The sequence below is a fragment of the Erinaceus europaeus genome, chromosome 9, assembly GCF_950295315.1.
Source record: "Erinaceus europaeus chromosome 9, mEriEur2.1, whole genome shotgun sequence".
NCBI classification, from domain to species: domain Eukaryota; kingdom Metazoa; phylum Chordata; class Mammalia; order Eulipotyphla; family Erinaceidae; genus Erinaceus; species Erinaceus europaeus.
The window spans coordinates 39,230,333-39,257,753 of NC_080170.1; the positions used below are offsets into that span (position 1 = coordinate 39,230,333).

At 51.1% G+C, this 27,421-nt stretch overlaps 1 protein-coding gene and 1 long non-coding RNA gene across 2 annotated transcripts; one reads left to right on the forward strand and one right to left on the reverse strand.

Moving 5' to 3' along the window:
- Positions 1-1,163: 1,163 nt before the first annotated feature.
- On the forward strand, positions 1,164-26,798 carry CFAP45 (cilia and flagella associated protein 45). Its single transcript, XM_016191482.2, has 12 exons — positions 1,164-1,194; positions 8,360-8,485; positions 9,802-9,938; positions 11,356-11,500; positions 11,727-11,897; positions 12,757-12,935; positions 15,243-15,372; positions 19,277-19,423; positions 21,457-21,570; positions 22,889-23,082; positions 26,311-26,535; positions 26,634-26,798. The coding sequence occupies exons 1-12, from the start codon at positions 1,192-1,194 to the stop codon at positions 26,710-26,712; spliced, it is 1,650 nt and encodes a 549-aa protein (XP_016046968.1). The 5' UTR covers positions 1,164-1,191; the 3' UTR covers positions 26,713-26,798.
- Positions 5,690-8,851, reverse strand: LOC132540389 (uncharacterized). Its single transcript, XR_009551570.1, has 2 exons — positions 8,697-8,851; positions 5,690-6,355 (listed from the first exon to the last, which is right to left on the reverse strand). It is a non-coding gene; the product is annotated as an uncharacterized LOC132540389 (long non-coding RNA).
- Positions 26,799-27,421: the final 623 nt, after the last annotated feature.

The window sequence follows — 27,421 nt, forward strand, 5'->3', positions numbered from 1 at the left end:
AGTTATTTCACAGGCCCTGGTTTGATGTATTTCAAACCTCCTATTCCTTTTCTTGGTAGAGCTGTAATTTTGTCTGTAGCTCCGCCCCCTCCCCCATAGGATAATGTGGTTCTGACTTCCATTCCCAAATGGGACAGTATGCAGGAAAGTAAGGACACAGAAAACTGAGAACACACTCTGCACTTTGTCCAGAAGAAATTCAGACCTAAGTCAACAGACTTCTGCAAATGCATTAAAGTACAAGCAGATGGGTGGCTCCAGCAAGTTGACTGAAGTTCTGGTAGATGTCTAGCCAAAAGCTCCGTCTGCCCCAGCCTTCGGGGGAGGGCTAGGTTTAGGTGAGGGTTCTGGAGAGAGATCCAGAGGAGACCTGGGGGCCAGGTCTCTTACCTGCATCTCACCTGCCCTCTTGCCTTCACTGTGTCCTTTAGAGAAGCAGCCTCGGGGAAAGAAGACTTATTTCAGGGGCCAGGTGGTGGCACACCTGGTTGAGCACATATGTTGCAATGCTTAAGGATCCGGTTCGAGCCACCAGTCTCCCTCCACCTGCAGGGAGGAAACTTTGCAAGTGGTGAAGCAGTGCTGCAGGTGTCTCTCTGTCTCTCACTCTATCTCCCCCTTCCCTCTCAATTTCTGGTTGTCTCTATCCAATACATAAATAATAATAAAAAAAGATTTTTAAAAAGACTATTTGAGGGAGTCCGGTGGTAGCACAGTGGGTTAAGCTCACGTGTAGCAAATCTCAAGGACCAGCGTAAGGATCTGGGTTAGAGCCCTGGGCTCCCCACCTGCAGGGGAGTCGCTTCACAAGCGGTGAAGCAGGTCAGTAGGTGTCTATCTTTCTCTTCCCCTGTCTGTCTGCCTTCCTTTTTCCATTTCTCTCTGTCCTATCCAGCAACGACAACATCAATAGCAACAACAATAATAACTACAACAATAAAACAAGGGCAACAAAAGGGAATAAATAAATATGTTTTTAAAAAGATTATTTGAATCGTTATTTCTGGGCCTCAGTTCCCTGTGGAGGCCAGGATTGTAGCTGTTGGGGCAGAGGGTTGGCAGGGACGTGGAGGCGGGGCCAAGGCGGAGCATGGGGCGGGGCTCCGGAAGGCGGGTGCCTGGTTGCTTTGGCAACGCGTGTACACAACGTGGCAGTTCTAGGAGGTCACGACTGAGAGGCCTGTGTCAGAGATGGTGAGGCCCCGGGTCAGAGGAAGCCTGGATGCAGCTCTGTCCCGACTGGGCTTCTAGTCGTGGGGGATTGGGAGTTATGGGGGCACAAGTTGGGTCTGAGGTCAGGAAGGGCCAGAAGCAGGGCTGATACTCCTAGGAGGAGTGAGGGAGGTCTTGAGACCAGGGGCGAGCTCAGCGCGAACTGAAAACGCGCAGTGTGGCAGGGTGACCATCACCCACATTGGGCTGGGTTCTGAGATGAACGGGGAGGGGGACGGGAGGAGGCATGCAAGAGGGGTCACAGTACACCTGACTAGCGGAGTGACGGCTGAAGGCACTTGAGTCCGTTTTCTCTGGTTATAGGGGCTTCTGGACACTCAGCTCACCTTTGGAAATGAATGGATGGGTGAATGAATGGTGGAGAAAGGGAATGAATGGATGAGGAAATCCTGCAGAGGGCTGGGTTGGTCTGGCAGTCCTGAGTGTTCCTGGGATGGACAGGATTGTGAAGTGCTGGGAGGCATGTGGGGTGCAGAAGTGCTGCTTCTGAGGGAGAATGATGTTGGAATCTTGGGTGACTGGAAGAAACCTTGGATTTGTGGGTGACAGGAACTCAGGGGTTCATATTCAGGACCTCCAAGTAAGAATTTTCAGAAGAACTTTCTTAACTATAAAAGAATATTCAGTAAAAAGCAGGTCTCAGTTTCTGGGGAGTTCCTGTCGTGTTGCCATGGGGTCCCCAGCTAACATAGGTTCCTGTGTTTCTGCTCTAATTTTGTTTTTAAATGTTTCTGCTGTTTCTGAGCTCAAACTCAGGAGGGTTGCACCTGGACAGAACTGTGGGCTTTCATAAGCAGACTAGGGATCCCCCACTCCCAGGGAATTGACTCTTTGTAAACCCCCAGGACAGGACTGGGCCTGTGGGTATCTTGGAGAGGCTGTGAGCTACACTGATGACCTCTGCTCTGCTGGTAGGCCAGCCATGCATGTGTCTATGTACACTTACACCCATGAGTGCATAAATACACACATGCACACATGTGGTGTGCATACTCTTAGTATGCACTCATGTATAAATGCATGCATGTATGTTTGTGTGCATAGATCTGGTGCTCCTGCCAACCTCCAAGAATGCTTGGGAGTTGGAGGAGGTGTGGAATGGGAGTGTGTGGTGTGAGTGGTTCTAGTCACAGAAGCAGCCCCCATCCCAGGCCTCTCACTGGCATAAGAAGAGAGAGGACTTCCCTCCTGAATGGTGTCTTCTTCACTGGCACCTCAGCAGCAAACCTGGTGAGAGTGGTTTCTCGAGACCTATTTAGTCTAAGACCTAGTGTAGCCACCCCCATCTTCTGAGTAACCACAGGCCACACAAGCAAAGTAGTTGGTGACTTGGGCCTGAAATGACCCTTGAAGGTTTTTGTGGATGTGCTTTGAAGATGTTTCTAGCAATCTGTGTTCTTCAAAACTTAGCACATGGGAAATTTCCTATGATTAAGATACCACTAATGTCCTTTTTTTTTTAAAAAAAAATATTTATAAAAAAGAAACACTGACAAAAACCATAGGGTAAGAGGAGTACAAGTCCACACAATTCACACCATCAGAACTCTGTATCCCATTCCCTCCCCTGATATCGTCCCTATTCTTTATCCCTCTGGGAGTATGGATCCAGGATCATTATGGGGTGCAGAAGGTGGAAGGTCTGGCTTCTGTAATTGCTTCCCCACTGGGCATGGGTGTTGGCAGGTCTATCCATCCTCCCACCCTGTCTCTTTCTTTCCCTAGTGGGGCGGGGTTCTGGGGAAGCAGGGCTCCAGGATACATTGGTGGAGTCCGTCTGCCCCGGGAATTCTGGTTGGCAGCATGTTGGCATCTGGAACTTGGTGGCTGAAAAAAAGAGTTAACATATAGAGCCAAACAAATTGTTGACTAATCATGAACCTAAAGGCTGAAATAGTTCAGATGAAGAGTTGAGGGGTCTCCATTTTGTGGATAGTTAGTAGTCCTATTTTAGTTATAATCCAAAGAGCCCATGACTATACTAGCTTTTTTTTTTTTCTTTTCTTGAGCCTAATATCTGATATGGAGGTGGATCCAAGTTATTGTCTGAGGAGATGATGTCATGGCTGGAAAAAGGAACAGAAAGATGGATCAGGGAAGAGAGTAGCTCCCAAATATGGGAAAGGTGTATAAATATTGTTGACTGTCAACTCCATCAATTTGATCTGATCTGGGGCCCATATTTAGCTTAAGAGTCTATGTGACCACAGCATCCCTGTAGATCTGAGCTCACATTCTGTGGTCATGAATAGGAACATTCCATGCTGCCCCAATTTCAGGACCCATCTTCCTCAGGTGGAAAATAAGAGTATGTTGTCCACCTTCCCTTCGGAGGATGGAACATTCTCTACCGTTATTGATCCATGTTGGGGGCAAGGTCTTATGGGGACCCACAAAGGGGTCTATTGTGTTGTACCTGACAGAGATGACTAATAACAATGGAGAGTGGGATCTATTCGAGGTCTAGGCCCACCATGTCTGTTTGGGAATCTCAGGACTCCCCGACTAGGGCCCCAGCTGATGGGGTGGCCTGATAGTGACTAAAGACTCATCTTAAAGTATGACAGTCTCTTGTCCTTATTCAGCTTTTGAAGTCCTTACTTTGATAAGGTTAGCTTTGGAGTCAGTGAGGGAAGTATATAATAGGAAGTAGGTGAGGAGGGTATCTAAGTCTAAGTAGACACTATTTCACTATGAACTTTATGGTGTCTTTTTAGGCCTTTCTACTTGCTTGCTGCATATACTGACTCACTGCAGACTATTGTACACTTTTGCTTTCAAGTATATATTTTGCCCTAATTTATGGATACATGTGACCATATGCCCTATCTCATGGGACCTGGTCTATATCTAGGTTTTGGGACTTTGTTAAGAAGTGAGCCACCTAAAATGGAATTAGAGGATCCTATGAAAGGAAAGGTCTCACTGAGTAATGAGACTGAAGGGTTGACATCCCAGGCCTGACGTCTCTGGAGACAGTCTGAAGTGAAGCATGCTGAGGTGGTACTTGTTGTGTTGATTAGGTTGGGATCAACAGATGCAGTAACATTGGTATGAATTGAGAGGGGCATGTAGTAAAGTGAGCCCCACCCTAGAGGTTCCAGGACTGGGGTAAATATAGGCTCTATAGAGGAAGTGGGAGGTTTCTGCTATCTTAGGGTTTAAGAAGGTAATAAATAGATAAATTATAGATATATGCTATAATCAAATAATTTGGCCATTGGGTTAACTTTGAAAACCCTTTTGTTAGGATTTGCTGTATCATACACAACATCACCATAATTTATGTCCTTTGACATCATTTGTATATAGCTGTGTCTTATAGAATAATCCCACCAGTTGCTTCTGTTCTCCCTGGTCTAAGCTTTTAAGAGAGTCAGCATTTCAAAGACTCCACCCATAGTCTGTGCATTAAAAAGTTTGAGACATTCAATCAATTTTACCCTTCTCATAATAATTAAATAGTGATTTATATGACTACAAGTTAATAAGAGTGTGCAATAAACACCATTCCCACCACCAAAAGACTGTGTCCCATCCCATTTACCCCCTTCTCCCCTCCCCCCAGTGAAACTGAACATCCACCCTCACCCTCAACCTAGAGATTTTTACTTTGGTGCCCTATTCCAACTCAGTCAAATCTTGCTTAAAGTTTCCCTTTCTGTTCTTCTTTCCCAACTTCTGTTTATGTGTGGGATCATCCCATACTTGTCTTTATCTTTCTGACTTAGCTCACTTAACATAATTCCTTCTAGCTCCATCCAACATTGGTCAGAGAAGGTGGGTTCATTGTTCTTTTTTAAAAAAAATATTTATTCCCTTTTGTTGCCCTTGTTGTTTTATTATTGTAGTTATTGTTGTCGACATCGTTGTTGGATAGGACAGAGAGAAATGGAGAGAGGAGGGGAGGATTGAGAGGGGAAGAGAAAGACAGACACCTGCAGACTTGCTTCACCACCTGTGAAGCAACTCCCCTGCAGGTGGGGAGCCAGGGGCTCGAACTGGGAACCTTACGCAGGTCCTTGGACTTTGCGCCACTTGCGCTTAACCCGCTCTGCTACCATCTGACTCCTGGGTTCACTGCTCTTAATAGCTGCGTAGTATTCCATTGTGTATATATACCACAGCTTTCTCAGCCATTCATCTGTTTTTGGGCACCTAGGTAGCTTCCAGGTTTTAGCTATTATGAACTGTGCTGCTACAAACATAGGTGTACACATATCATTTTGGTTGGGTGTTATGGAATCCTTGGAGTATATCCCGAGGAGAGAAATTACTGGGTCATATGGAAGGTCCATGTCTAGCCTTGTGAGAGTTCTCCAGACTGCTCTCCACAGAGGCTGGACCAATTTACATTCCCACCAGCAGTGCAGGAGGGTTCCTTTGTCCCCACAACCTCTCCAGCATTTGTTGCTGTTGTCCTTTTTTGTTGTATGCCATTCTCACAGGGGTGAAGTGGTATCTTAATGTTGTCTTTATTTGCATCCAATAATGTCTGTCGGGCTGCGATTCGACCAATGTCCATTGACCCGCTAGTCAAAGTGTCCTTTGACTAAGTCCCTGCTGTGGCTGGATCCTGTGCAGCCAGGAGGGTGGTTTTAGGAGAGGTGTCACCCAGGGCACCAGGAAGACATAAAAACTAGGCTGGGGTCTTTATCTTCTCCCTTTAACCCCCCAGTCCTTGCCCTCTTAATCTGTCATGGTCCTTCTGTCTTCTTCCTGCCCTCCTGGCCTGTGTCTGTTTGGTCAAGACACACTGAGGATAACTCCAGCACTGGCCCATGAATAACATGCTCTTTTGCTGCTGGCTCTTCTCTTTTGCTGCGACTCTGATCCAGTGACCTCTGAGGTCACTGTGACTCTTGACAAAGTTGGAGTCAGGCTTGTGATGTCACAGTAAGCACTTCTCCAGTGAGGTTCTCAGCCAGTCAGAACCCAGCGCTTCTCCAGTGAGCCCAGGACACATAGGACCTTTGCCTCCTCCCCTGATGCCAACACCCAGGCCTAGGCAGTCCACCTTCTCTGGTGCTTGCTTTTGACTTGGTGTCAAGGGTCTGGGAAGAGGGTTAACACCTCATCCCTGGGGACCTTGGAATGTGGAGGACAGAGTCCATGGAAGAACCTGTAGGAGTAGCAAAAACACGGAAAACAAGCACAGAGCAATAATAAAGTAGGGATGGGGAGGGAGAGCACAAAATGAAACATGGACAGGACATAGTGTATTGTACCAAAGTGAAGGACTTTGGGGAGGGAGAGCACAAAGTGAAACATGGACTGGACATGGTGTATTGCACCAAAGCTAAGGACTCTGGGGAGGGAGTATAGGAAGAAAACTTTGGGAGCCTATTACATAATGAAATTGTATGCATATGTCAATGATTGCACTGTAAAGCACTAACCCTCTCAATAATAGTGATTAAAAAAGAACAATTGAAGCCATGTCCTTCTGACCCCCACCTTTATTTTTTTCTTTTTAAAATTTACCCATTATTGGATAGGGACAGAGAGAGATTGAGAGGGGAGGGGAAGACAGAGAGGGAGAGAGACAGGAAGACACCGGCAGCCTTGCTTTAGCACTCATGAAACTTTCCCCTTGCAGCTGGGGACCAGGGCTTTGAACCCTTGCACACTGTAGTTTGTGTGCTTAACCAGATGTTTTCCGCCTGGTTCCCACACCCCAACATTTCTACCAGCACTCTCCTGCTCTCTGGCCTCTGCTGCAGTGTTTTCACGTACAGACCTCAGTGACCACGGTGGTGGTAGAGTCACAGGACAGCTTCTGTCTCAGTCTGGTCTGAGCCCTGGAAGAGTTTGTTTCATTCATTCTCTCTTGATCATATGCACGTTGCCTTTGTCACACAGAAGACACACATAGTTCCTACTGTGTGCAGACATCTGCCTTCTCTCTTATACACAGAACTTACACCATCCTGACTATGTGCAGACACCTGTTTTCTGCTGTCACACATGCTCTTCATAGTCCAGTTAGTCACCTTGCTGGGACTCAGCGCCATCTAGTGCAGCTTCTGTCCCTCCCTGTTACAATTTTGATGGCAAGGAGAGTTGCTTCCCACCAGTCTGTTATCAGAACCTGGGCTTCTAGACTTATTCATAGTAAATCTGGGGTTTAGGGACTGTTGTACAGGTGGCTGGAAGAGGAAGCCTTGCCAATGTGTGTGTGTGTGTGTGTGTGTGTGTGTGTGTGTGTGTATGCACAGCAGGTTTGTTGTTGGAATTGAGTTGCCCCACCTTCCATGATCACCCACTGAGTGGTGCAACCCGACAGAGGAGGAAGTGTTGGGTTGTGCACTGGTTTGGTTTGGTCCTACAGGTCAGAGAACTCATATTGCATATTGTGCAGAACTGGTGTCTAGAATGCAGGTGCTTCCCTGCTACTTTGTCCCCTAATGGCTCTGATTTCCAGTCTGGGGCACTATGGTGCATCCTGAGATGTCCTGCCTTGGAGACTGGGGGACAGATGGGACCCCTAGGATGAGAGAACTGGCAGAGCAGCACTTGGTGAAGCTGGGGTTGTCCTGTGGTCTGTTTATGGTTCTGGGGCTGAATGGGAGCTGACTCACCTCTCTGAGGCTGTATTCTGGGGGTTCTTAGTCACAGACCACAGAATCAGAACCTTAACTAAAGCAGAAAGGAGTGGATTCAGAGGAAATTGGGGAGCCTGGGTTTAATACCAAAGCTGGAAACCACAGACTCAGGACAGAGGGCCAGTCTGTGGCTGGGTCAAGGTCCAGACCACACTGGAACTGGCCTGACAAGACCTGTGTGCTGTTCTGTAGCCTGAAGTACAGCCACCCAGGGCAGGGGTGCTCCCCCACCCCCCAAACTGCCTTTGTCAGGAGTCTCCCATCCCCATTCTTGGGGAAACTAGTGGCTGGGAGGCATACTGGAGCCACTGCCCACAGTCTGGGTCCAGGGAGTAAGCGTGTATGTGCATCATCCTGCACCCATGCTCTGAGGGGCATCACTAACTTGTGACTCTGACCCCCTGCTCCCCCTCCCCACCCCACACACAGGGTTGGCAGTATCCCCACTAACAGGAGGGCTGCAGGGGCTCGGGCAGCAGGGCTGGCAGCACTGATGACCCAACTTTCTGTCTCTCCCTCAGCCACTCAGCCCAGCCGACATCCTCAGCTCTTCTTCCACTATCTCCAACAAGTCGAGGACCAGGCCTCGCTACCGCACCAAGGCCACGAGCTGTGAGGTGGATGAGAGCCTCTTCGGAGCCATCAAGGTATCGCCCTGCCCCCAAACCCCGCGTACCCTCAGGGGAGACCTTCCACCCCCATCCCAGTGCTGCAGGACTAAGTAGGAGCTGGACAACCCCCCGCCCCCCTGCCAGCAAGACGGATCGGCTCCGTGAAAAAGTCCGTGAAGAGCAGCGAGAAGCCGAGGACAGAGAGAAGGAGCAGAGAGATGCCATGCGGGTGGGCTAGAGCACTAACCTGGCTCCTCCCGGGCTCCGCTTCGCCCCTCCCTCGCCAGAGCCCCTGCCCAGTGGGACAGTCTTGCAGCCTAGGGTACAGAATCGAAGTTTGAATCGGAGTTTCTGCCCCCCCCCCGCTCTTTACATTCCGAGAACTGATCAAAACAAAACAAAATCCAAAATCCAACCAACTAACCAAACAAAAAACCCGATGGGAAACGCCCACCTGCTGCCCCTCCCGCGGGCGGGCTGCAGGAAGCCTCGCGGACGGTAGGGGGCGCACGCCGACCTCCGCTGAACCAAAGGGCCGGACCTGGACTCCAGGTGGCGTGGGGGAGACCTGCAGAGTGGGTGTCAGGATGGCCCCTGCCCCCTCCTGGGTCGCGGTCACTGCTAAAGGGCAAGTGAAACCTCCCCTCTCCTTCCTGACGGAGGTTCCATTTCTTCTCGTCCATCACTTTCACAGGCAGAACATTGAAACACACACACACACACACACACACACACACACACACACACACACACACACACACACACTATTTAGTTTTAATCTGTGTTATTCTTGCTGAAAACCCCCTCTATGCTGCCTCTGGTGCGCAGGGGTTGAGGGTGGGGGTGTAAAAGAGATTTTACGGGCCATTCAACCACTCCTCGCCCTTCCTTACAGCGTCTGGGGTTTCAAAGTCAATTAGTCATTAGAAAGGCTGAAAATTACTGTGATCACAGATGGATGACCTGTCCAGCTCCCGAGGGATTTCTCTTTTTATACATCACAGAGGAGGGAGGAAGAGGCACTCCCGGAACTGAGTAGCTCCAATGTTGATTCTCAGGGATTGTGGGTTGGGAGCATGTGTGTGGATACATGCATGCACACATGTGCACACACATACATATGAATATCCACACATCTTGGCACACACCCCTCACCCACATCCACCAGCACCCTGTACCCCAGAACCCACTATAAGGTCCTTGCTCCCAGAGGAGGGGGTCAGAGCACAGGGTGCAGCATCTGGTGTCTCTCTCTGTGTCTCTGCTGGTGCTCTGCAGTGTGACAAGTCCAGGAGAGGGTAGGCTGGCCCAGGGGTTAGGACAAAGGACAGCAATCCTTCCTGTCCCTACAGCACCTGTCCCTGACTGATGGGCCCATCGTGCTGCTCCGGGACCGGAAAACCATCAAGAGCTCTCTCAGTGCCCTAGGCCTGCAGCACAAGCCTAAGACCATCCAACTCATCACCCGGGACCTGGTCCGGGAGCTCATGTGAGTGTCACATGGCCACCTCTTGTTCTGTCCCTCTCACCTCTCCCCAGGACTCCTGCTGGAGGGTTAGTGTCTCCTGGAGGAGAATGGGGAACAAGTAAAGGAGGAGGAAGAGGAGGAGGGAGCCTTAGGACGGTAGGGGGCGCATGCTGGACCTGGACTCCAGGTGGCATGTGGGAGACCTGCAGAGAGGGTGGTCCTCCTGCTCTTGCTAGAGCCCCCATGAGTGCCTTGGGTAAGGTCTCTTCTGGGTGAATCATTCTCTAGGGTGAAAGAGAATCAAAGGCCAAATTAGCAGCAGGGCAGCAGGCCCTGAACCAGCCCGGAATCCCAGGGGCAGGCTGTTCTTATTGTGCTTCTCCTCTGGGGATTCTGGGTTGGCTCAGCCAGATTGTGAACTGTGCTGCTCTGTTCTCTGCTCAGTGGTCAGGCTCCAGAACCTGAAAGACCGTTCTCCCTCCCCTACCTATCCCCAGGTGTGGTGGCCCCTCTTTGAGCTGGAACATGGTAACCAGTGTGAGCTCCTGCTCTCCTGTCCTCCCTAAACATGTCAGGGGGGTTGTAAGCTGATAAAGGGTGCTCAGATTTCCTATCTCCCCAGATTCCAGCGGCTTGCACACAGGTGCCCCACATGGACACCCCCCTCCAGTTTTCTGGACTGGGTTTCACTTCCTGTGAGTGAGCCTGCTTCCTGCCCTGCCTGTTAAAGAGCCCCGCCCTGAAGCTGCTTTCTTTCCCCTTCCCTGCACCCTATGTCCTTAATGTCATTTGTTTGTAGTCATTATAATTAGTGATTGGTTTGTTGAGTTTGGCTGCTGGAAAGCAGAGGGCTAAAGCCTGTCTCCTAGGCTGCTGATCAGAGCTGGTAAATTAATATTTAGGGTTCAAAGCTTCTCTGCATGATGGCTGGACAGGGATGTTTGGGTCTCTCAGTCACATCCAGTCTAACCTGGCCCAGCATCTCCTGGTTTTTTTTTTCCCACTCTTGAGGAATAGTTTATTTTTAAAGTTCCATTCATTGGCTTTGCTTGGACCCTCACTGTGTTCTCACAAGGCCAGGCTGCCCCTCCTGGAGGTGGACCCAGTAGGAAGCAGCCCTTCCAGGTGGAGGAGTGGGGGCTGAAGGAGGAGGGAGGGGATTGGGATATAGGGATTGGAGAGAGAAGGAGGAGACTTCTAAGGGCCCTGGCGAAGGGGAAGGGACTAGTCTACCTGAGCCTGAGTGTCAGGGAGGCTGCATAGAGAAAGTGACTCCTGAACTTGAGGAAAAAAGTTTTTAAAACACGTTGTCTTGGTGTCTGGCAGTGCTAAGCTTTCTCTCCTGGGACCTGCCATCTGCCAAGGCCCCCAGAGGCTGTCAGTGATGAGGAGGTCCCAGAGGTCCCCCTGCCCTCAACCTCATGCATTCTATTGGCAGCATTCCTACCAAGGACCCCTCCGGAGAGTCCCTGATCATCAGCCCTGAGGAGTTTCAGCGCATCAAATGGGCCTCTAAGGTCCTTACCCGGGAGGAGATGGAAGCCAGGAAGCAGGCCTTCAAGAAGGAGAAGGAGGCTGCTGTGGTACTGCCCCCCTCCCCCCCTCTGTTCCTTCTCTGTAGAAGGTTAGGGAATGGGGTGTGAGTATGTGCTTGAGGAGGCTGTGATAGAGTGAAGATGGCCATAGAGACAGGGTATTGGTCTTGATGGTATGGTGGAGTCAGGGGTGGTGGCAGAGAGGGACACATTGGCTTGAGGGGCACAGCTGGTAGAATTTAGGGTTGATCCCATCACCCCATGGTTTCCACAGGAAGCTGTATCCACACGCAAGATGATCATGAAGCAGAAGGAGATGGTCTGGGCACATAACAAGAAGCTCAATGACCTGGAGGAGGAGGCTGAGCAGCGGGCCCAGGGCCTCCTGAAGAGAGCCAACCAGCTGCGCATGGAGCAGGAAGAGGAGCTCAAGGACATGAGTAAGGTGGGCAACTCTGCCTGGGGGACCCTAGACATGTGGGGGACTAGAGGGGAAAGGAGGGGGTGGGTGCAGGGCTGGCTGTGTAGCCTTGGAGAAATCACTCACCCTCTCTGAGCCTTTGTTTTCATTTGTAAGCTAAAATTTGAAAAGAATTGGTATGGCAGTAGTGCTGGTGAGAGTACAGGGACAGTTTCTGGGGGTGCTTTGTGGGCAGGGTGCTTGGTAAAGAGCCTTGAGGTCCCTGCTTTGACTGGGGATGGTATGCCAGTAGCTGGGGGGCCATTTGAAGGGCCTTTGAATTTCAACTTTGAATTTTGTTGGCATGTGGGTCACTTCAACTGCACAGGAAGGACTGACAGCCAGCCCTTCCCCAGCACGTCTGTCTGTCTGCCTGTCTTCACTTGGTCCTCATGGATAATCCAAAGTCAGTGCTCAGTGGGTCTCCTGGTCTGTCTTTCTATGGCTTTTCATGCCTGAAAACTCACTGACTGTGGTCCTCACAAGTGGAGGCCCCTAGGGAGGGGCTCCCAGAAGGTCTTCACTTGGAGTGAAGACCTGGTCCCCGGGGGAACCCAGAAGCTTCTGAAGTGTTCTGGGAACAAGTGAATGTGAAGGAGGTGATGGCTCACAGCTGTCATCTGATTCCAAAGAATCCCCCCCCCCCAGTGTTGAGACTCTGCTCCCCACTGAGGCTGTTCTAGCCTACCCTAAAGTACAGCTCTGGGAGGGGAGCCACCCACACTTTCTCCCTCCTCAATGGCCCAGTTCCTGCCACCCCCTCTGCATCCAGGAGTGGGTGGGTAAGGGGACACCTCTGCCCTTGCACCCAGAGTACAGCTATAACTCTTTTTCTTCTTGCCAGATCATCCTCAATGCCAAGTGCCACGCCATTCGAGATGCCCAGATATTGGAGAAGCAGCTGATCCAGAGAGAGCTGGAGGCAGAGGAGAAGCGACTGGATGAGATGATGGAGGTGGAGCGGCAGAAGTCCATCCAGCGACAGGAGGAGCTGGACCGGAGGCGGAGAGAGGAGCGGATCCGGTAACTCATGCTCAGCCTCCCACTTGCTAGAGGGAGAAGTCACTGTTCCCCTCTGCTGGCATCTCATGGCCTCTAGAAGGGGGCCTTGGAGAGCTGGGAGAGTGAAAGCGGGGCAGAGCACAAGACTTGCATATGATATGCCACCAATAGCCAGAGCTGAGCAGTGTGCTTATCAAGAGAGGGAAAGAGATAGATAGATAGATAGATAGATAGATAGATAGATAGATAGATAGATAGACAGACAGACAGGGAGACAGGGAGGAGAAGGAGGAGTCACAGAACCACAGATCTCTCCATCTCTCCGGTGGACTATTTCTAGATGGTTTAGGTGTACCTCTGGCTAATTCAGTCCCACCTTCCTCCACACCCTGTGTCCACACTGAGTTTTCCTTCATATTCATGATCAGACTTCCCTTCTATTTCCTGCCCCAGAAGACACTTCTCTTCCATTTATCTGTGATTTCATGAGAAGGCTGGGTAGCCCTTTTCTCTGTAGAGTTACTTCCTGTCTGTCTGTCCCTTGCTTCCTGGTGGGGGCAGGATGAGTCCCTTCTTTGCTCTTGAGCTCCTGGGCCTCACAGGGTATTTGGCTTGGAGCACATGCTTGGTGTTGGCTCCAGTGAAAATGCTCAGTCCCCTCCCTCTGGCAGAAATGGATGGGATCAGAACAGGGAGGGCCTGGTGCCTGTGTGGTGTAGGAATGACCTCTGTAAGGCCACCCTGGCTGCTGGCTCTGTCCCACCTATGTTCTGCCCTCTTCCTGAGTCTAGTAGGATCCTGACTGTAGCTGGCTCCTGTCAAAAAAGCCACATTTTTTTTTTTTAACAGAGCACTGCTTAGCTCTAGTTTATGATGGTGCAGGGAGATTGAACATGGAACTTTCGAGCCTTAGGCATGACAGCTCTTTGCATAACCATTATGCTATCTACCCTGGCCCCAAGCCATTATTTTTTTCTACATTGCATTTATTTATTTATATTATTTACAAAATTATAAGGAAATAATTCCATACCATTCCTGCCACCAGAGTTCTGTGTACCCATGCCCTTCCAGCAGAAACTGCTATAGTTTTCCCAAGGTCGCAGATATGGATTGACTATCTCTATCTATATGCATATATATATATGTCGCCCCCCTTTAATTCACTTCTACGGATCTGTCTTCACTTCTCTTCCTGTGTCACACCTACACCTATCACTACTGAGTGTCCTTCCTTTTTTCCTCTTCTCAGATAAGAGAAACAGTGCCTGATTTCCTTAGGTGTTTTCCAGATATTCTTGCCTTTCAGTGATTATATAAAATAAAGATTCATGGTCACAAACACTCCAGGTCTTGGTGGAATTGGGGTTTAGAGTCCTCTGGTCATCTTCCTTTAATATCCTCCCACCACTAGAGAGTATGGGCCAAAATTCTTCTTTGGTGTGCAGAAAGTGGGAGTTCTGGCTTCCTTAATTACTTCTTTACTGGATACGGATGGTGGCAGGCTGATCCAAACCCCCAGCCTGTCTCTTTCCATAGTAAGGTAGGGCTCTGGAGAAATGAGGTTCTGGGTCCAAGTCATTCTGTATCTGCTGTATAAAGACTTTGATAGGGGGAAAGCCTAGTCTTGATAAGTGCCTCTAGTGGATTGAGCCCAGATTTTTTGTAGAGTTTAAACCTGCCTTCTTCTGTTGTTCTTTCCTGCTGTTTGTTTCATAAGGAGTCACTGAGCCAGCAGGGTGCTCTGTTCTTCTCCACTCTTATCTTTGCCTCGAATTCTAGCCTTCCTGTGGGTTTTGGGATGGGGCTTTGGCATCGGAGTGTGTAAATATCCCAGTTGTCACCAGGAGCCTGGTGGCTCATGTGGGACTGAGGTTTTCTATTTCCACTGGGGGCCAGAGCAATGCTGAGCTGTGCACAGTGAGCTTTAATCAAGAAAGAGTCACTGATCTCAGTGTGGGAGCCACTGTCATTGGGGTACCAGGCTAGTGGCTGATCAAGGGGGTTCAGGTTTTCTAACTGCAGCCAGAAGGCAGCATGGGGGACCCACCTCTGGCAGTCAGTGGAGCTCAGTAGCACCCTTTAATGGGGTTATGGGTCTGATGGGGTGTGTGGATCACAAGGCAGACCAATGGGAAAGGGGCACCCCAGAACCCAGAGCTCAGGAGGAGAGAATGGCCTTGGGCCCCTAGGGAGACTCTGGTCTAAGCCCCCAGGCACAGCCATTTCAGGAAGCAGATGCCAGCTGCTCCTGTGATCCCTGGGGTAATTGCAGGAGGGTGGGAGCAGGGGCATTACTCTGTGTCCGAGCCCCTTGGCTTCTCCCAGGGGAAGGCGCCACATTGTGCAGCAGATGGAGAAGAACCAGGAGGAGCGGTCCCTGCAGGCTGAGCACCGGGAGCAGGAGAAGGAGCAGATGCTTCTGTACATGGACCGGTTACACGAGGAGGACCTCAGGGTAACGCCCCCCACTAACAGCAGCCAGACCTTGGGGCTTGGGACTCTGAGGTGTGGACCACAGCACTGCCAGACCGGCCCACCTCATACCATCACTGACACCTGCTTTTTATTACTGTGTGAAACTTTTATTTGGCTCTGGCACCAGGCTGTGGGGCACAGTGCCTTCTTGCCTCCCCAACCTCCCCTGCTTCCAAAAAAAAAAAAATGAAACTGGGGGTCTGAGACTTGACATGTCCCTTGCAAAGAAAGGCTGCATGCTCAGAGCTATTTTACTGTTACCTCCCAGCCACCAGGGAGGCTGTGTACTTTGCAGATGATCAATGTCACTGCCACCTGATGTCGCCCAGGCTCACCGATGTCATCTTCTTCAAAGTGCAGGGCCTCCTCTTGTCCCTAGCTTTGCCAAGGAGCCCTCTCTTCCTGTTAGCCTCCTTGCCACTATTAGGCCTGCCCACTACAAAGTAGCACTGGACTGCCTGCACCCAGGGAACAAGGGACATGAGGCTACCCTGTCTGCCCCAGGGAGGGGTGTGAGACAGACAGCACCGGGTCCCCAGAGGTTTTCCCCTCAAAGCTTCGCTTCTGAGCATTTTCACACAAGCAGGGAAGTTAAAAGGGCTGGGCCACACCCATTGATGAGCTAATGACTCAATTATTGTTTTGCCTAATGTCATGATTTAGCCCAAGCAGCCTGGCCTGTCTCTTTAAGTGGTTATGGATTTGGGTTGTTTAAGTATCTGGCAGTAAGTGGCTCTGACACTTGATGGTTGGGTGTCTCAGCCTGCACATCTGAAGAAGGTGTCTCCCCCACCCCCCGCCACCCCCAGTGAGGGGCTCAGTGAGCCTGTGACTCAGGTTCAATGAATACACCTTGGAGTCTCCCAGCCTCCCCCCAAGTGTGCTTTCATCTTTCATTTTTTGCCAAGCCAGAGCCTAGTCTTTTTTTAAAAAATTTATTCATTTATTTATTCCATTTTGTTGCCCTTATTTTTTTATTGTTGTAGTTATTATTGATGTCCTTGTTATTGGATAGGACAGAGAGAAATGGAGAGAGGGGAAGAGAGAGAGGGGGAGAGAAAGACAGACTCCTGCAGATCTGCTTCACTGCCTGTAAATCGACTCCCCTGCAGGTGGGGAGCAGGGGAGGGGGGGCTCAAACCGGGATCCTCACACCCATAGGTCCTTGCACTTTGTGCCATGTACCCTTAAGCCACCCGGCTCCCAGTCTTTTTCTTTTAATGCACCACAAAGAGTGAATTCAGGACACCCATCATGTGCAACTACTGCCCAGCAGTCTCCTCAGCCCAGTTGTTTTAACTCTATGTTGCTGAGACACACACGGAGAAAAAGTACTGCAATGCCACTTTATCAGCCATGGAGCTCCCCTGGTGTCCTCCATGGCGCTCACATGTGGTGCTAGGGCTTGAACCCAGAGCTTAGTGCTTGGAAAGTGCACTGACTGGGTGAGCCATCCCTGGCTTGTTGAAGTCTCTTTTGACCTGGAAAGATCAGCGTCTTCCTTTGATCCTCCAGCGGTTACTGCTCTCCTGACACTGAGATACCCAGTACATAGACCAACTGCCTCAGACAACAGCCACATCCTGATTCACTGTCAGTTGCTGTGCGGCTCTTGGACCTGCACCCTGGGCTGTCCTGTTCTTTGTGTCAGTGACAGTGGAGTCATGCCAGGGCTCTGAATATGTAGGTGTCTGGAGCAGGAGTCCCCCCAAGGGGCCTGGTCCAGTAGTGGACAGGCTAGAGGGAGAGGCTGGGGGTGAATGTGCAGGGAGGGTGTAAATGAAGATTGGATTTGAGTGGGGGCTGGGTGTCCCTGAGCCCTGGTCATTGCTCAGGAGCTGTCAATGCTTTCCAAGTCCTCTGACAGCCACTCCTGGTTCTCCTGGAAGTGCTGTTAAGTGACTTGAAGGTAGTTAGTTACCTAATAGCAGCGGAGGTATGCCAGGACCACCACTCCACCTGCTGGGAGGAGGAGGAGGAGGAGGAGGAGGAGGAGGAGGAGGAGGAGGAGGAGGAGGAGGAGGAGGAGGAGGAAGTGATGGTGGTTGTCTGGGTCAGGCTGGCCACTGCCACAAAAGCAAGGCCACCAACAGGGAAAGTCTTGGTGAAATGATCCGACAAAACTAACAAGCCCCAAAGTGAATAAGCAGGTATAGAAGCACGTGGTTCTGTGCATGATGCAGGTCAGAGATCAGTGCCTTTCTCAGCTTTGGGCTCCACAGGGTCAGGAATTTGGGGTGCCAGTGCAGAGCCCTGTGAGAAGGGAGGAAGGAAGGAAGGGAGAGAGGAAGTAAGGGAGAAAGGAAAGAAGGGAGGAAGGTAGGAGAAGAAGAGAGGGAGGGAGGTAGGGAGGGAAGAGGGGAGCAGGGGAGGAGGGAAAGAGCCTGTGGTGGTAGTGCTGTCACTAAGTGACAAGTGGATGGTAAAGGTGAGAGGTCTGGGGAAATCCCTGGGAGAGCTGGGAGAGCTGGAAGCTTCCTGATGGAAGTGGCTATGAATTAGCACAAAGGGAGGGCTGGTTCTTGGAGACAAGGAGGAAGTGAGGAGCAAGTGGGAGCGGTGAGCTGACCTACAGAGTTGGAGACGGAAGGGAAAAGGAGGCCAGCCCAGACTTCAGGGCCCCTTTGTCTGGGGAAAGAACATGCTCAGAGTGGCCTCTGGGGGCATTCACAGACTCCCCTGAAAAGCTAGGCCTCTTTCCTTAGCTGAACCTCAGCCCCAACCTTTGCTTCTGGGAGGGGTTTCTCTGTCTTACATGCTGCTCACTCGTCTGGCCTCCCTGCCTGCTGGGTGATAGTTGATTCGACTGGGGATACCTGGAGAGGGTTACAGTTACCTGGGAAAGGGGGTGGCAAGTGCCCCCTGGGTCCTGGCCTTCTAGTGTCACAGAGCACATATGACCTGTACAGAGTACGGAGTACACAGGGTACCTGGGCCCTGAAGCAGGCTCAACAATGGAGAGAGAGAGAGAGCAGAGAGTTGGGGCAGCTGAGTAAGAGTTCCAGGGATGAATGGACCTTAATTCCCACCAGTCAGTCTCTTCTCACTAATGCAGAAGCTTGCATTTTATTTGTTTTGAAAAATACTTTTTTTTGTGGAAAGATTTATTTATGAGAGGGGTGGGGAGGGGGAAACACACACCAGAGCATCACCCTAGCATATGTAATGTTGGGGATGGAACATGCTAGAGATTCCAGTGCTTTACCTTAAAAATTTAAAAATATTTTTATTTATTTATTGAATAGAAAAGTCAGAAGTCAAGAGGGAAGGGGGGAATAGAGAGGAAGAGAGACAGAAAGACATCTGTGGCACTGCTTTACCATTTGCAAAGCTTTTCCCCTGCAGGTGGGGACTGGGGGCTTGAGCCTGGGTCCTTGTGCATTGTGACATGTGTGATCAACCAGATGTGCCATGCTTTATCCATTGCCTTCCCTTCTGAGCTATTCTTTTTTTTTTATTTTTTTTTTAAGATTTTGTTTATTTTTTAAGGAGAAAGATAGGAGGAGAGAGAGGAAGAACCAGACATCACTCTGGTACATGTGCTACTAGTGATTGAACTCAGGACTTCATACTTGAGAGTTCAATGCTTTATCCACTGCACCACCTCCCAGACCACCTGCACTATTCTTGAATAGGTTTTACGTGTGTGAGAGAAGCCTGAGCACCTCCCTGGTGCCTTTGGTTCTGGGGAATCAAACCAGAGTCAGACATGCAAGTCTTGCACTCTGCCAGCTGTGCTAGGAGAGGACACCACAGGCTGGGGGAAGAGGAGGCACCCCATGAGCAGCAATGCTGGGAATGGAAATTATGTGACACAGTGGACATTCTCAGCTTTGTCTCCCAGCCTTGCCTCTGTCACTGAGACCCCTTCCTCTGGCTGGCAGGACATAGAGCGGAGGCAGCAGCAGAAACTGAAGATCCAGGCTGAGATCAAACGCATCAACGATGAGAACCAGCGGCAGAAGGCGCAGCTGCTGGCCCAGGAGAAGCTGGCGGATGAGATGGTGATGGAATTCACCAAAAAGAAGATGGTAGGTCCTGCCCCAGGCAGCATGTGGGGAGGCAGCCTGGAGGCAGCATCTTCTCTGAGCCAGTCCTAGCTCTGGGGCCTCTGCTGCAGCTGACACAACTGCTAGGAGCAGAAAACAGCTGAAAGCTCACATGGGATCTGGTGCCATGGGCCTCATTAACACCTGTGATGATTAGGGGGCTGGGCTGAGGGTCAGGAATGGACAGGGAGGGTGCAAGTGAGGTTTTTGTGGATTCCACCCAGCCTGGGTAATTATACCCCAACAGTGTGACTAAGCAGCCCCATAAGTTTTGTGTGAAAATTCCCATTTTTGGCAGCCTGTGCTGGGTCCAAAGTAGAATAAAGCGCTTTCCACTTCCCACCCTGGGTTCACAGGACAGGGAGATACAACTGGGGACTCCAGGCCAGAGTGCCTGGGATAAGTCAATTAAAAGAGCTGTCCAGGTCGTCAGGCTGGGTGAATATGGACAGATGTGGAAGGGACTTGGGCAGCAGAACCGGCCAGAGGAGGGTATAGGGACCGGGACTTGGATCTGTTCTTAAAACAGAAATGGCGGACAAGTGTGCAAGGACCAGGTTCAAGCCCCTGGTCCCCACCAGCAGGGGGAAGCTTCACAAGTGGTGAAGCAGTGCTTCAGGTGTTTCTCTTCCTCTATCTCTGTCTCCCCCTCCCTTCAATTTCTCTGTCTCTATCTACAAAGAAAAATAAAAAAAGAAGAAAGCCCCCAGCAAGCCCAACAATGTTACATCCTGGTTCAGGAGACCTGGGCTGTGCAGGATGAGGAGGGCTGGACCTCCATGACTCCCATGTGAATGCTCAGTCATGGGTCTCACACAACCCATTGCTCAACCATATCACAAGATCATAAAGCACTGTGCCATGCAACACACACACACACACACACACACACACACACACACACACACACACACACACACACACACACCTCTTTATCATTGTGACCAGCTTGTGTCATCCTTGGTTGATTCCAGAGTCCCCAGTGCTCCAGCAGTCTTCCATAGTCCCAGACCAGAATGCTCTCCGTCCCAGTACAAGGGACCCTTTCTCAGAATGAGGTGTTCGGCAGGTGGTGAGGCCGAGCCTGTGGTGTATGTCTGTTTGTGGCTGGTTTAACTGGCAGCGGTGACAGCAGGGATGCTCAGACCTGAGCAAAACTGGAAAGGGGGGATGAAGGAACCTACAATTTTCCCAGCAGGGCTGGTTTTGCATATGGAGGGGACATGGCTAGAGACGGATGCAGAGTCCCTAGCCTGGTCACTGGGTGACACCTCAGGTCAGTCCTTCCCTTCCTGACCTCACAGTGGTCTTGCTCCTTGGGACTGGGCTGCCCTTTTAAATCTGAAGGCAGAGATGCTGGCAGAAGCTTCTGACTTGCCCACTAGGGCAGAGTAGAACAAGCAGAGACACCAACTGACACACGGCTGTTGGGCTGCACAGGGGAGTCTGGGAGGGGAGAAGGAGAAGTGAGGAGCCTTCTTTGTGGGGAGGGGGTCACATTCCTATCTGCCTGAGCCACTCACCTGGCAGTGGCATTTGGGTAGCTGATTTGAGGGAAACCTTTTTGAGGATAAGTCTGTTCTTTGGAGTATCCAGAGAGAGCTCATTCAGGAGAGATCTGTTACCTAAGCACAGTTGGCCCTTGGTCCAGTGATTCATGAGGTCACCTCACCTGCTAGAGGAAGCAGGAGGGAACCCAGGTGTCACTTCCAGAAATCTGGTTCAATGACCTCGTGACAGGGAAACTGTGATGAAGTAAAGGGGACCTAGTTTTTGTCCTGGTCCTATGTGAGGACTCTGCGGCAGATGAACCTGAATCTCAGGAACATGACTTCCTCACCCACCACTCCATCCTCAGATGCTGGGACTTCCATGGAGACATCTTATCACCTGACCATCCTGGTACCACACTCTGTTGTCATTTCTCCAGAGGGGCCAGTTGGAGGAGAGGACTGGCAGTGGGGCCTCTGCTCTTTGCTCCATCAGGGACTTCCCACACTCTTTCTTCCTGGCAGGCCCGGGAAGCTGAATTTGAGGCTGAGCAGGAGCGAATCCGGAGGGAGAAGGAGAGGGAGGTTGCACGTCTGAGGGCCATGCAGGAGAAGGCCCAGGACTACCAGGCAGAGCAGGTACCTTACATTCCCCCCACCCTTATCTTTTAACTGTGCCCCCCCCCCAGCCTGTTGAGAAATCCACTGGGGCTGCCCTGTGCTGGGGCTTTGGGTTCCCTGGGCTGCATTCTGTGCCCAGAGTTTGAAAGTGAGGTTGAACTGCTCCCTATAACCCTTGTGGTCTGACCTCTACACTGTCATATGTCACTGGGAATCAGTGGTTTCTTCGCTACTGGCTGTTTATGTTTGTTTTGTCATCACTAGGCTTTAATGCTTTGAGCAGACTTTTTTTTTTTTAGGTAGAAGTAGAGATAGAGATAAAGAGATGGAGAAAAGGAGAGATACCACGGCACTGAGGCTTCCTTTGGTGTGGTAGGAGCCAGGCTCGAATATAAAAAAACAGAAGGGATGAAAATGCGGGGGGGTGTCTAAGTGGGTCGAGCGAGCATGCTTGGTAAATCTCAGGTCCCAGGTGGTCCCCAGCATTGCCTAGGCCAGAAATGAGTGCTGCTCTGGTTTCTCCTATTAAGTAAACAAACAAACAAACAAATCCAGCAATGGTGATGGTGGTGAGGAATATAGTGTAGTGGTTGCACACAGGACTTGCATTACTAGAGGTCTCAGGATTAGTCTTAGCCATCAAATATGCCAGAGCTGAGCAATTCACGTCTGGTAAAAAAAGAAATGGAAAAAGAAAAGAGTTTTAAAAATCACATACAGGGGGCTGGGTGGTAGTGCAGTGGTTAAGCACACATGGTGCAAGGCTCAAGGACTGGCACAAGGATCCCGGTTCGACTCCCACCTTCAGGGAGGTCGCTTCACAGGCAGTGAAGCAGGTCTGCAGGTGTCTATCCTTCTCTCCTCCTCTCTGTCTTCCCCTCCTCTCTATTTCTCTCTGTCCTATCCAACAACAACAACAGCAATAACAACAAGGGCAACAAAAATGGGAAAAATGGCCTCCAGGAGCAATGGATTTGTAGTGCAGGCACTGAGCCCCAGTGATAACCCTAGAGGCAAAAATAAATAAATAAATAAATACAAAATAAAAATCACATACATACAAAAACTCTAAACAAATAAAAACTAGAAATGATTGCAGGACTTCTTGGAGATATGAGGCTCAGGGAAGGATCTGGGACATGGGGCTGCAAAATGCAACCTGTGGGGGCTCTTAGTTCCGAGAGGACCCCTTTTATTACCTCCTAGGACCTCTGCTCCAGAGGTCCCCTGGATGTGCCCTGGGAAAGTGGCAGGAACCTTTGGGAAAGTGTCCCTGGTATGACTGGGCTCCTGCATCCCAGGTTCTGTGCCTCATGCCCTGTTCCCTCCTTCCCAGGATGCTCTACGGGCCAAGCGCAACCAAGAGGTGGCCGACAGAGAGTGGCGCCAGAAGGAGAAGGAGAAGGCACAGAAGAAGATGGAGACAGAGGCCGAGCTGCGGAAGAGCCGGCTGGAACAGGTGGCCATCAAGGAGCATGCCCTGGCCGTGCAGGTGCAGCGTGACCGAGATGAGTTTGAGAGGATCCTTCAGTAAGGAATGGGGCAGACTCTCTTCCTGGGTGGGGTCTGGGGTCTCTGGGGTTCCCTTCCTTGGGGGTTGTGTGGTCTCTACTGGATGGAGGTGAGCTTTTGGCGTTGAATCTGAGGGTGGGGAATGAGCAGTTTTGGTCTGTTAGCAGACAGATGTACATCTGTCTATCTGTCTGCACTGCCTGGCATAGCCATTCTAGCAGAGGAGTGCTTGACTAGTTCAAAGACAAGTTCATTGACCCAAGAATGCTATGTTCGTGGAGGGGCAGGAGACAGCTCATCTGGTAGAGTGCACACCCTGCTATGGGTAAGGCCCTAGATCACTTATCCCCAGCACCACATGAGAGCACTCTGGATGGCACTTGGGGAGCTCCATGAATAGTGGAGCAGTGCTATGGTTTCTCTTTCTCTCCCTCTCTCTCTCTCTTTCTCTCTCTCTTTCTCTCATAAAAATCATGAATGAGAAGTTGGGCCCATGGGGCCAGGCAGTTGTGTCCCGGGTTAAGTGCACATATTACAGCGTGCAAGGACTTGGGTTCAAGCCCTTGGTCTCCACCTGCAGTGGGAAAGCTTCATGAGTGGTGAAGTAGGTCTACAGGTGTCTCTGTTTCTTTCCCTCTCTATCTCCCCCTCCCTTCTCAATTTCTCTGTCTGTATCCAATAATAAATTAAAAAGAAAAGAAAATAGAATGTAAAACAAAACAACAACAACAACAAAAAAAGAAATTGGGCCAGGGAGGCCACTCAGCAGTATCATATAGGCACAAGGCCCTGGGTTCATTTCCTGGTGTTGCATTAAAGAAGAGGAGGAGGGGGAAGTATCAAGGAAAAGGAGGAGGGAGAAGAATGCTAGGGGATCTGGGTGGTAGTATACAAAGACTGTGCACAAAGACCCAGGTTCAAGTGCCTGGTCACCACCTGCAGGGTGGAAGCTTTATGAGTGAGTGGTGAAGCAGGTCTGCAGGTGTCTATCTCCCTTTCTATTTGCCTTTTCCCTCCCAATTTCTCTGTCCTATCAAATAAAATTAAAAAAAAGAAGGAAGAAGAATGCTAGGACCAAAGAACTGGAAACAGCTCCTGAAGGTTTTGGAGGACTTGAGGAGGGAGGGGGTTATAAATAAGCCTCTGCCCTGCCTGCCTTCAGAGCCCCTAGAGTAAGGACAGTGTGCTGGAGGGGAGCTGTATGGTGCCTGGAACAGGGCTGTGAGCCCTGGGGCGTGAGGTCAGGCTGTTACTGCACATCAGCTCCTGCTCTGTGCTGGGATCTTGTGGAGGTCAGAGATGAAGAGTTGGGAGGTCAAAGGTGAATAGGGTGTGAAGTTAGGGTTTAATGTCCTCATCGATGGTTATCCACACTTCTTGCCCTCATCTTCTGGCCTCAGAGTTAGTTTCAGTTTGTCCCCAGCCAAGGTTTTCCCAGCAGATTAGTGCCACCAGCCACTCTCTGGGCTCCTGTGCCTGTCTGTTTGCCCAGCCAGGGCAATGCCTTTGTATTCCTTTAGTCAGAGGAGCTCAATCAAACTAAAGCTGAATTAGGAGGAATACCAGATTACCAAAACTGGGCTTGGGAAGTGGAGATGGGCTGGGGGTTGGGGGTACTCCATTATACATCCTTGGCACTACCTCGGGTGGGCACAGCAGAGCAGGCCTCCTGCCTTTGTAACCTCAGAGATTGTGCACCTCCTGACACCTTCCATCAGAAGGAGGGGAGCCCTACTCTGCTGTGACCCACTTGTGTACTCTGCCTGTAGCGTCCATCCAGCTGGTTATTAAAGCCACAGCAGCCTCTGGAGGAGCTCAGCATGGCCAGTTCTAGAGTGACAGCTAGCTAGACCTTGTGTCTCCAGGGTTGTGGGACCACCACAGAGGGTGTCTTCACAGCTGGCAAGTCTTTTTTTCCTGCTTCAAAATCTGGGTCCCTTGTTTGCCCCAGATATATACTTTCTGTTCAAGACATACACTCCTTGCTCTCACCTGTGACTGAGAGCCTCAGGCTCACCCGCTGGTGGTACTTTTGAACAGCCTGGTGCTCGCAGGGTCTCCTGAACTAGTGCTAGGGAGGCCTCTACACCTTGGCATTGAAAGCTCCAGGGGATCTGCCACCCTGGGAAGTGACCAGGCCCTTCCTTTTCCTGATGTCAGCCACCTGCTCCTCCAGGAGTGCTTTGGGAGCCCACACAGGCCCCACCCCCTGTCTCTGTTCTGAGATACTAGAAACTGAGGTGCACACAGGAAAATGGTGTCAGGCTCAGCAGAGCCCCTTCCTGTTTCTAGATATGTGAATGGTGGGACCATGGCATCCTGGGGCGAGGGGCCAGTGGCTCTCCTGATGGATGGGGGAGGTGGGCAGGTGCAGGCTTACTGGACATGCAGTGGCAGTTTAGAGGAACCCCCCCCCACACACACACACCATGGAAGATTCTGGAAGCTGGTAACAGGAAATGCATGAAGGAAGTCTGCTTTGGGGTCTCTGCTGGGACATGAGTGACCCGGGGAGACAGAATTCTCTGCCTGGGATTTATATCTTTTCTGTGGTTATTTTCCATTTTTCTGGGAAAGAAGCAAGGTGTGAAGTAGCTGAGTTTTGTCTCTGAGTTGTTCTGAGCCTGTCTAGTCTATACTCACCTTCTGTGACCAGAATCCTTACTCTTGAGATATTGAGCGTCCCAGGGGGATGTGGAGAGTTGGGTCAGTGAGAAGGAGGCTGACTCTCTCCTCCCTGGTGCTGGAGGCCAGCCAGTTCTGTAGGTCCTCCACTGCTCATGCCAGCACCTCCACTGGGCCTGCCTGCTGCTGTCCCCACTGTCACTACTGTCACTGGGAGGGCAGAGGAAGCTGCTTAGAACATGCTGGAAAGGAGTCACTTGTCAGCAGGAGTGAAGCTCTTGTACTGCATAGAAGGGACACTGTTCTAGGAGTGAAGCCACGTTGGGGGGGGGGCATAGGACTAGTGACAGCATGTATGGGGCCCAATAGAAAATAAGGCCCATCATGCCAAAACTAGGGGGGTTTCAAAACAGCATCGGGGGAGTGTTTCATAAACCCTGGCCCTTTGCAGCTGGTACTCAGTGTCAGGGCCTGTGTCCTCGATGTCCCATCCCGTGCCTGGAGCTATGTCCTCAAGTCGGGCCCGGCTGGCTGGGCATGAAGGTGGAGGGCTCTGTGGCTCTGTGCTGTGGTCACTGGGGCCCCCAGTGTGGCTCCTGGGGCAGCCTGGTCCCCCTGCAGGGAGCAGCGGAAACAGATTGAGAAGGAGCGGCTGGAGGAGGAGCACAGGATGACAGGGCGGCTGCAACATGCCAACGAGTTGCGGCGCCAGGTGCGTGAGAACCAGCAGAAGCAGGTGAAGGAGCGCATGGCCACCTTCGAGGAGGGCCGGCGGCTGCAGGAGGAGGCAGAGAAACGGCGCCAGCGCATTGCCGACATCAAGAGGCAGAAGTTGGAGGAGCTGAGGTGGGCGCCAGGGCTATGGGAACTCCTGGGTAGGGTAGGGTGTAGGGCACAAGGGGTACCCTGTCTCATACCCTCCTTCCCACCTACCCTGCCCTCAGAGCCACCGGCCTCCCCGAGAAGTACTGCATTGAGGCTGAGCGCAAGGCTAACATCCTGGCAGCTGCGCCCAGAAGCTGAGGGCACCGGGTGGCTGGCTCATCAGAAACCCCACTGCTGGTCACAGAGTTCTTCCTGGTTATAGATTAAATCTATTTGGCTTCTTAGGAGCGGCCTTGCTTTCTTGTTGGGGCAGAGGGAGACATCCCATAACAGCTGAACTGGGACACAAGATATTTGGGAGGACTTGGCCATAGGGTGTGGTATTTGGGGACAGGAATGGAGGGTGGCACAAGCCATTGTCTTTCCTGTGGCCTCTGCCCCTGTCTGTGCCCAGTCAGAGGCATCTTAGGGAAGGGCTGGCACTGGATGCTAGGTACTGGGTGCTGAGTGCTGGGTGCGGAGTCCCAGGTCTCTGACTCAGTCATATCTACAGGGGCTAGGGTAGGGGTGGCATTTGAACCTAGGGTGTCTTTTAACTGCAGGCAGAGCTTTGAAAATATCTCCCTTCCTTACCAGGCTGGCCAGCTCCTCCCTGCCACCCTTGTGCACCTAATCCCTGCTGCCTCCCCTCACCCAAGTGGCAACCCACTCCCACAAGGGGGTCTCCTGACCCCTGCTCCTCTTTGCTGGCCCATGTCCCTGCTCCAGGTACCCTGTGTTCTCATACTCACTAACACACTAACCAGTTGCCCCTACATGCTGGACCCTCAGTGACCCCAGCTGCCTCTCATCCTTTTTTTTTTTTTTTTTTTGCCTCCAGGGTTATTGGTTGGGCTCGGTGCCTGCA